The sequence below is a fragment of the Ruditapes philippinarum genome, unplaced genomic scaffold, assembly GCF_026571515.1.
Source record: "Ruditapes philippinarum isolate M1 unplaced genomic scaffold, ASM2657151v2 ctg6733_1_1_1_1, whole genome shotgun sequence".
Lineage (NCBI taxonomy): Eukaryota > Metazoa > Mollusca > Bivalvia > Venerida > Veneridae > Ruditapes > Ruditapes philippinarum.
The window spans coordinates 87,209-97,949 of NW_026862505.1; the positions used below are offsets into that span (position 1 = coordinate 87,209).

The 10,741-nt window shown below is 32.0% G+C and overlaps 1 protein-coding gene across 1 annotated transcript in view; it reads right to left on the reverse strand.

Annotated features, from left to right (window-relative positions):
* The window catches only part of LOC132719319 (deleted in malignant brain tumors 1 protein-like), an 84,490-nt gene extending 75,142 nt beyond the window's left edge, over positions 1 to 9,348 (reverse strand). Inside the window, exons 1-5 of the mRNA XM_060703085.1 lie at positions 9,324 to 9,348; positions 7,044 to 7,179; positions 5,736 to 5,908; positions 4,361 to 4,496; positions 3,376 to 3,548 (exon numbers count right to left, since the gene is read on the reverse strand). Coding sequence (XP_060559068.1) covers positions 3,376 to 3,548; positions 4,361 to 4,496; positions 5,736 to 5,908; positions 7,044 to 7,179; positions 9,324 to 9,348 — 643 coding nt within the window. The remainder of the gene's footprint in view (positions 1 to 3,375; positions 3,549 to 4,360; positions 4,497 to 5,735; positions 5,909 to 7,043; positions 7,180 to 9,323) is intronic.
* Positions 9,349 to 10,741: the final 1,393 nt, after the last annotated feature.

The following is a 10,741-nucleotide window of genomic DNA, read 5'->3' on the forward strand; positions in this document are numbered from 1 at the left end:
AACAGAAAATTGATAGTTATCGGTTCATTAACACAGACTCTATCACACAATGGTAACACTTCAAAAAAAATATATACGTTGTAAGAGACATAGATAGATGTTTATTAGGGAGACCTGCTATAAAGAATCTCAATTTAATTCAATTAAATTTGTACGAGAATCAAATCATTGAAAACGTCAAACAGAAGCATCCTAATCTACTAGTATTTTGCGAGCTCTGGCAATTAGATGGTGTACATCGTATTTCAGTCAATGAAAACGCGCAGCCATATGCTTTATCTGTACCAAGGCGCATGCCTTTACCTTTGCTACCGAAAGTTAAATCTGAGCTCGAGCTTATGGAAAAGGCAGGCGTAATGTTTAAAGTAGATGAAAGCACAGACTGGTGTGCAGGAATGGTATGTATTCCTAGAAGAGGCAATAACGTGCGCATATGTGTTGATTTGACACAGTCGAATAAAAATGTGCGACGTGAGAATTTTCCTCTGTCGATTATAGAACAAAGCTTAGGTCGTTTAACGTTTAACTGAAGCAAACTATTTTTCAAATTTAAACGCTTATAGTTCATTTTGGCAAATTTAACTTGCCCAAGAAAGTAAATTATTGACTTTTCCACACCTTTTGGTAGATACACGTTTAATCGCTTACCAATGGGGTTATTTAGTAGTTCTGAATATTTTCAAAAAAACGGATGTCTCAAATTCTTGAGGGCATTGAAGGGGTTCTATGCCAAATATGTCCTGATATTCGGACGGATATAGGCCGAACAAGACACTAGACTTAGGACAAACTAGACCAGTGTAATGTAACACTGAATGAAAATAAGTGTGTCATTAAGCAAAAACAGGTCAACTTTGATGGATACTTAGTAGGACAACATGGAATCTCAGTAGACCCGGGCAAGGTTAAGGCTATAAGAAATTTATGTCCTCCAAAAGACAAACATGGGGTACGAAGTTTTATGGGAATGGTCAATAAATTTGTGAAATTTTCTCCATCTTTGGCAACAGACTCGAAACCTATCAGAGATCTGCTGAGTACGAAAACTCAATTTTACTAGGGTAAAAACCAACAAGAAGATTTTGATAAATCCAAGCTTACTTTAACCAATACTCCAGTGTAAGCTCATTATGATCCAAATAGGGAAATTGTTCTTATGACAGATTATTCAAAATATGCTACCGGAAGTGTAATTCTTCAGAAACAAGACGATTGTGACTTTAAGCAAGTATCACTTGCGTCAAGGGCAATTACACCCACAAAGGTTAGATACAGTGTTCTTGAAAAAGAAGCAATAGGCGTAGGGGCTGAACGACATAGTGACTTTTTGCTTGGAAAACATTTCCATATCAAAACTGACCATAAATTCTGGTAAGTCTTTTAGGACAAAATGACTTGAGTGATCTACCGGAAGGTACAAAGATTTAGAATGAGACTGCTAAGATTCTCCTACTCAATAAGCTTTGTGCCTGGAAAATTGATGTATATTCCTGATTACTTACCGCGTGCTGAATGTGACACCTTAACATTTAATGACTATCAAAATTGTAATGAAACCGAATTGTATGTTGACTCAGTTGCCACCAGTCTCCAAGATACAAAAAAAGGCTGGAGGAAATTAAATCAAAACAAAAATCTGACTATGAGTGCAGCAAATTAATTCAATATACCTATAATGGGTGGCCTAATACAAAATCGTGTGAGATTGCCAAATTGTATAAAACCTTAGGTCAGAAATTACTGTCAATAAAAGTTTGTTAATGAGAAATGACAGACTTATTATTCCGACAGACATGAGACTAGACATTTTAAGTTACACCAAGCTCATCAAGGCATTTCAAAATGTAGAGCAAGGGCAAAAAAATCAGTTTGGTGTATAGGCATATCACGTGACATACAGCAAGTGATTCAGAATTGTGATATTTGTGCAAAATTTCAAAATGACAAAAGAAAAGCAATGATACGTACTCCATTTCCTTATAGAAGTTGGTCAAGATTAGGTTCATATCTTTTTCATTGGCGCGGACATACATATTTAGTAGTAGATTACTTTTTACGATATATTGAAATATCGAGACTTACGACAATGTCTTCGATGGCGGTAGTTGAACATTTCAAGTCAATATAATAATTATTATCAAGACATGGCCTATGCGATACCATAGTTTCTGACGGAGGGCCGCAATACACCTCTGATGTATTCAAACAGTCTTGTATGAAATGCGGAATCGAACATGTGACAAGTAGTCCACGATATCCCTGAGGGAATTTGGAAGCAGAACGCGCTGTTCAGACTGTAAAACGGTTATTGTCTAAACGCGACTACCCTTATGAAGCGATGATTATCTCTCGTGCGACTCCATTACCCCACAATGGTTTAAGTCCGTGTCAAATGTTATTTGGTAGGCAGATTATAACAACTTTTCCACAAGCACCACAAAAACTGCTACAAAGCAATATAAACTATTAAGTTCTTCAAAATAGAGTAAAAAACATACCGTGCTAACGCTAAGCAAAATTATTACAGAAAAAGACGTGCACAAAATTTGCCTTCATTAAAGGAAGGGGGCGGAGTACATGTGAAAGACATGATTATAGAAGGTAGAGTAATTAAAAAAGCTTCGCGACCACGATCTTTTATAGTTGAGACAACAATATCTACCATTGAAAGAAATCGCCGTAGTTTAGTTGCATTAACGAGTTTTAAAGCGAAAAAGATATTCCTTTCAATGAAAATTATAAGACCTCAAAAAATTTAGTGTCTACAGTAACAACTTACTCAGTGTCTAATGATGAAGACAAACAAGTGTCTCAAAATCAGTGTGCAGGTGTAATTACTAGATCAGACAGGCTCAGTAAACACCTTGATAGATTAAATTTGTAATGTTGTTCTTGATTTAACAAATGATTACATGTTGACAGGATTTAATGATTACCCAATAATGCGTGTTTAACAACATAATTGATATCTAAATTACATTTCACATTTTCTCAGTTTAAATGTGTTAATGAAATGTTTGAGGTAATAAATGATTGAACTTACAAGCTTAAGTAAGGGGGTGTTGTGAAATATGAGATACTCTCTAGTCACGTCGGTTCACTCAGTCTCTGATAACAGTTTGATAGAATGCTTTAACATGTAAACATATGTTCTAGTACTTAGAATAAAACTTATATATATTTAACAGTGTAATGGTTATAACTAACCATCGGTCATTCAGATAAAAGTACATTAAGGTCAAAAGTAAAAATTTGTTAAACAGCAAACCAGTCTAATTCGCATTTATTTTTTGCAGAGTTATGGTTAAATGATTAGTTAAATGTGCTATGCAAAAGAAAATCTTTCATTTTAGTAATATGTTTTTTAAGAATTACCATAAGAACATGATATGCCGACATCTTCACTATGACCACAATTATGAGATCCCCATGCACTATGTGGACATTGAGATAAGCTTGTTTCAGTTCCCGCACATATGACATCATCCAAATGTATTGGTAATGTTCCGGCGCCAAAAACATCTGTTCCAATTACCAGAGGATTAGTACTAAAATGGTAAATCATAATTGTCAATTTTTAAACAAGATACAAATCAGTCAATCTCTTTAATATCAATTTGTTGTTATCGAAAATAAATACATGTCTTATGAAAATCAAACAAATAAACAAATGGTCTTGAAACATACAACTGTATCGAAAGTTTTTGAGAAACATGCAAAGACACGTGTTTACTTTACAAATCTAGGACATGATTTAAATTATGTTTTATCCCTATACATCTATTAAGCAGTGTAACATGCGAGATATCTAAGCACCGGGACTGTGATTATTTCACAAGAAGATTTAACTATTTCACATCATAAGTCTCTTAACTAAGTGGCCTCTAGATTGGCCATTTTATGATCACAAGGGAAGGAATTGTGAAACTTCTGTAGAGGCCTACGGTGTGATATAGCAAGCTAAAGATCTGAGGCATTGTAGAGTTTATTATGACCATATGCATATCACTTAAAGAATTTAATAATTTTTTAAGAGGGCCACCTAAGGATCATTCCTGCCAGGTTTAGTCAAAATCCACTTTGTTGTTTGAAAAGAGATGTTGTTTAAAGAACAATGATCGACACACATGCTTCCATACAATAGCTCGACAAGTGACCTTTGTGTTCAGGTGATCCAAATTTCGACCAGATCTGATAACGATTGTAAATATTTCAATACATAGTTTTTTGATCATGTGTGTAACAAAGTTTATATCGTTTGTTACTTACTGTTGATAATCCAGCATCTTACAAACAACATATTACAAAACATAAATGTAAATTTATGCAGAAATACGGAATTAATATGTTTGGCACTTACTGTGGATAATTCAGCATCTTGCAAACAACCTTTGCTGACAGCGTATCAAACTCATCATCGCATACTGTTCCCCAAGACCCGTTATTCCATACTTCTAGTCTCCCTTCATATTGGTTTGACCCGCTTACCAATCGTACTTCAAGAATACAAGAATTTTAATAGTTATATGTACGATAATGTTTATAATAAATGACCACTCAGTTGATTTGGTCATGGTACGGTCAAGGTACGGTCAATATTATGGACACACAAGTGAAAATAGTTAAGACTCTATATTTCATAAAACATCAAGTACAGGAACGTTGTCGTCAGTCGCAATTTTTGTATCGCAAAGTTTTGCTAAGTTGTAAGTATATAATTTCAAGACTGCCATTACCCTTATTTCGTGTTTCATAAAAATATTTTCAGTACTTTGTGTGTAAGATCCAGTTTTGTGGACGGACATAAGGTCGGACGGACGTACTGTAAACCTAACGTCCCTTCCGGTTTAACCGGTAGGGGCCTAACAAGCAATTCAAGGTAAAGATAGTAGTTATTTTATAATATCATATTACCCATATAAAGAACAGAAAATTTGGACTCACGGATTGTTTTCTATATTAAAAACTCTTCCAGATAAATAAAAGCGGAAGGCGAATGTTGAACCTCGTAATATGTTATTTATAAAGAAGAAATGAATTCGATAAACGGTTATATGAACATCGAATTCGACCAAACATATATTTCAAGTTGAGAAGAAACTCAGGTCCTAGTTTAAATATTGAGTGATTATGTAGTAATAATATTGATATAGGACAGTAAATTCTTTTTTTTTTTTGCTATATCTTTTTTATCGCTTTTCCTAGTAAAATTAACATAATTTTTGCAATTTTAAATATTTTTCAGGTGGTCTTTTAGGCTAGTTCTTAACAAAGTATGTGTATCAATATCTTTATCTCTTCAATTGCTTATCGTTTTTAAATAAATTTTAACAGAAATTATTTTAGCAAACTTAAAAGTCGTAATTGACGGCATGTTTAGCCTGATCACCACATAAATACTTTATAAGGCTTAATGAATATTTTGTGTAGACACTTAATGAAAATTTTTTGATGTTCTGACGGCGTCCGCGATTCACTAATTTTTCCATAGGTTTGTTTGTTTCATCATTTTCTCATGTTGTGTTGCTATTTTTGTCCTTATTTTTAAAAAGTAATTCACTTTTTATGATTTTATTAGTATTATCAATTTTACCCTTTTAATAACCTTAAAAACCACTCCTTGTTTATCCCAAAGTGTTACAGGAATTTTGTTCAAAACAGTAGGCTTTTTATTAAAAATACCAATACATTGTAGTTCAATATACATCCTACTACACCATAAAACGAAATATTACCTTGTGTACAAGATATGCCGACATCTTCACTATGACTGCAATTATTTGATCCCAAACTTCTATGTGGACATTGAAGTAAGCTCATCTCAGTGCCCGTACATTCAAAATCGTCCAAGTGTATTGGCAATTTTCCGGCGCCGAAGTATGCGGACATAAATACCAAAGGATTAGTACTAAAATACAGAAAAACAGAATCCTTTAAGAACACACAAAACGGCAAAATTGAAATTGTTACAGGCTCGGCCTTGCCCTTTAGCACGGACTTAAGCAGTATTCAATATTTAAATGAAGTGGTGAAATTTGAATTAAAAATCATCCGCAGATATGTTCCTCTAAAAGTGATATAACTGTCGTTTTTTTATCATGATATGCATGACATCAGTCATTCCCTTGAATCTCAACATGTTTGCTATGGATATGAAAACATTTCTTTTCAAATTAAACAAAACTGTTTAATTTTGATTAAAAGTTTAAAACTTACGAAAGTATTTTTGCATAATGCACTTTGCCGTTACAATCTTAACGTAAATTAATATTTATCTTGTTAACTAAAAAGGGATAAGACCACATTGGGTGTAATATTGATTAGCCAAGCTGCATGATATATGAAATCTTAATTAGGAAATGTTAAATCCAAACATCTAAGGTATATGATTTGTAGTATTAAAACATGATGATTTAAATTGATGTTTCCTTATATCAGTCTATATTAACTTTGCTAAACCAACTTTGATCCAAGGGGAATATGTTTGACTTTGTTAAGGACCATATGTCAAATATTTATTCTACATGCTTGATATCGATCTGGGACATTATAGAATCCAATTCTTAGCTTTTCCGACCCTTACATCAGACTTAAACAGTCATTCCTGTGAAGTTTGATCAAAATCAATTGATGGTTTAAAAAAAGCAACGGCACATGAACATATACGCATCACAATAGCTCACCTCTAGGCACTTTACGTGTTCAAATGAGCTAAATATCGACATGATTTTAATGAGAAGGTTATGAAATCAATAAATGTTTCGCTGACAATTTGTGTCTGAAAAAAATCGGGGATACAGTTAAAATTCTATGATCTAACTGTGGCGTGATTTTAAATATCTGACGGTTGGTTCTTTTAGTAAACATGATTATTTCGGACTAGCGACAAAGCATTGGCTGAATTTTATGTTTTCTGAATAGTCAAATAACAATTTATTACCTTTCTACGTAACCCATTCTGTTTGAAATTAAAAACATTCTTTTCTATACAATATGTATGTTAACATATTGATCAATAAGTTATTGTCGTTTTTCTTACTTACTGTGGATAATTTAACATCTTGCAAACAACTGTTGCAGACTGCGCTGTAAAGTCATCATCGCATACTGTTCCCCAAGACCCATCATGCCATACTTCCAGTCTCCCTTCATATGGATGTGACCCATTCACCAATCGAACTTCAAGAATAAAGTCAATATTTATATGAATGATAAAAGCTATGAATTAAATAATATTTTATGAAGAAAAAGCCCAACTTATGATACAAATTGCAATTTCGGTTTGGGTTTAATTGGCTTGATAACTGTGCATTTTACATTATTGACAAACAACTGAAAATAGTATGGATTTATATTTTCAATAGAATCTTTCTTTATTTTCAAAGTTCAGCAACGTCGTCGTCTGTAATCATTGTTATATTCCCCTGATTGTTGTAATGGTTTAGTTATAAGTATACCATCTAAATTATGTATTATGATTATTTAAACATTTTCATATCGATTAAATATATCAATTAACTATTTACTGTCTTAACCAAATTTATGCCTTGATGACATATAATTATTTCTTACACTAATCAAATTATATAGTTACTGTAACAGCTACTAAAGTAGCAGTACATATATCTGTTATCTCACGGTCGAACGTAGACGCCGTTACTTTTTAATGAGGTGTTTAATATTACCTGCGACAAATGTTTACACACGCCAGTAATATATTTTATTAAAAAAATGTTACTTTCGAAAATTTTGCTCAAATCATTGAAGTGTAAGGTTCAAAGTTCAAGTATAGTTAAAACTTGAAAAAAATGATTTTTGCCGGTAAAAATGGTCATAAGATCAAAATCCTATATTCGTGAAGTTAGGCGTGTTTAACTTATGTAAAAAACTATTATAGAGTTGCCATAGCAAAAACTTTTGTGCAAAGATACATTACTGACATATACTGACCGACTTGTTGTCCCAATATGTATGAGTACTTACGGATAAAGTTCTGGTTTACATAAAACTAACTGTTTCGCTACAAAAAAGGTTTGAATAATTTTGACATGCTAGTAACTTATTAAAATTGGTATACAGTAAATATATTTATTTTTTCTTTGTTGCTGACGGCATTTACCTTACTTATTATTGCAAATACTCGCACAATTCTGTCATCTTTATTTAAAGAATTATTTTCGATCTAAAAATTTTACGATAAGGTTTTAATTCACTCTAATGATATTTTCTCCTTTCTATTTCTTTTTACTAAAGAACATTATTTCAAATTTTATGCAGTTTACTAAAATGCAAAACAGATCTTGTAGGTTAAATATTTAGACAATGTATCGTGCGCTATAAACGCAGCTAAACAGAACGGATATGTATTAATTAATATGGAATCAATGTAAAGCTAAATTGTATATCTAACCAATACCGGTCATGTTCTCGTAATTTTCGCAATTTTCAACAATGTAACGTTCTAGATGCTTTTTAATTTTTAAATTCCACAAATTTCAAAAAGGGGCAGTTGATTTTTTTAATTTTTTGGTATTATGTTAAAAATTTTATATTTTAAAATCAAAATTTACTCCTTTTTCCTTAGAGTTTCTATTCCCCGGAAAAAAATCACGTGACGTTTGTATGATTTTAACACCCTAAATTTTTCGACTAAGGCATTTTACTTTATAATTTGGGGGAAAAAATACCTTTTTTTCTTAAGCCTCAAAAAAACAAACCTTTTTCCTGAATTCCTTTAAAAAAGTACATTAATTGTTTTCAACAATGAATTGTTTATTCAAGATGTTGCGACTGATAAGTTTAAATTTATTTGCACCTCTGTAGTTCCTACCTTTCAGTTAAAATTTAAATTTTAAATAGCGGTTCACAACTTGAAATGTAGAAAATTGATTTTATATAACCCCTAAATTTTATAAGCAGGAAGATACCCATTTCAAATTTTCAAATTATCTGTACGTGTGCGGGGAAATGTTTTTAAATAACCCTGGTACTTGTCTTAAACGCAAAAGAATGGAAAAGGTCACTGATTTTTCCCGACTTGTTTTATGTCTCTTCTCCCCCTATTTTACAATATTTGTTAAAAGGGAAACGTTATTTTTTTTCAGAAAATTTGTGTATCTTCGAAAAGGGGTTTAAATTAAAAAAAGTAAAATTTTTTTTCAAAGAGTAAATTAAAAAAAAAATTTTTATGAGAAACAGTATTTAAAATCTTTTTTTGTTTTTTCCCACAATTTCCCTAATTATCACCCTTTAAAATAAAATTTTAAAATTTGGGTTTAATCACACGTTTATTCCAGGAACAATTTTAATTAGACAATTATTACCTGGTGTACATGATATGCCAAACATCTTTATGGTGATCCACAATCAGTTTATTCCCCACTCTCTATGCGGGCCTAATTTGTTATGCTTGTTTCAGTTCCATTACAGTAAAAACCGTGTAAATGTACTAGTTGATGATCCAGGCCCGAAGTGTGCGGACCTAACACCATAGGGTTAGAGCTAAAATGATTAATATTTTTATCAAATCATCTATATATAGTATAATTGTGCCCTGTCGATTCAATAATTGCTTGCATCCGTTTTATCCCATTTAATCTCTTAAATGGTCGTTATGGAAATAAACACACATCTTTTGAGAATCAAACAATATATATCAAATGCTATTATCAGTTTATCCCGATTTTCTGTTAAAAGATCAAACTATTTTTTCTCTCAGACAATATTTTTAAAAACAATTTGTCCTGACTGCTAAAATTTAAAACAATAACTGTAAATAAATGCAATTTAGTATTGATAGTCCCGAAGGGGGAGTAGAGCTGTTTTGTAATCATCGCTTTTCGTCTTCGCACCAATCAAATACGACTTATCCAATGCATTGTACACATAGTGGCTAAAACATAATTGACATCTTGTATAACTTTAACAATAATAAAAAGATAGCAAAGTACTATTCTAATTCTCCCTTACATGCCCCCATTCAACATACCATTATTTTATCAACAAAATATTTGTACATATATAGTCTTTAATTATTTGTATTTTATAGATATCTTTTTAATTAAATTCGTTTTGTTGCACTGGCTTAATTTTCTCCGACTTCGATATTATTGCCGTGTTTGTTCGGTGCTCTATAGTAAGCATTTCACAATGTTGGTTAAAAGCATAACGATAATTTATTTGATTTATCTGAGCAAGTCATTGGCTACTAGTCCAGCAGGTTTGGTTATTACTTTATCGAAAGAATGATAAGACTTTACGATTTTTTATTTCACCGAAAACATTTACAACATATTAGATCCAAAAAAAAAATAATTAAAAAAAAAAGAATTGTTGTGTATAACTCTGTTATTCATTGGTCAGAATGTATTACTAATGAGCCCGCCTACTAACCCACTTACAAACTAGCTTGCATGATTTCCTAGCCACGAATGATAACTCATGGTTTCCCTGTCTAAAATTACGCCAAATTATTCCCCTTTTAAATGAACTCACAGAAGGGACCTTTAATTTTCTAAAGACTTTGTATTTATTAATTCGATTTTTTTGTCAAGAAACTGAGATTTTTTTCAATAACCTTATATAATTTATTTTCTATCTATATATGGTTGCTATGGTAAACATATGAGATTTGATGGTAAACAAGGGAATTTTCTGCACCGGAAGTAAAAAAAAAAAGTTAACAAAACAGCGTTCGCCTGCTTAACTAGCTGTCATCACATGTAAACAATACATTGCAAAA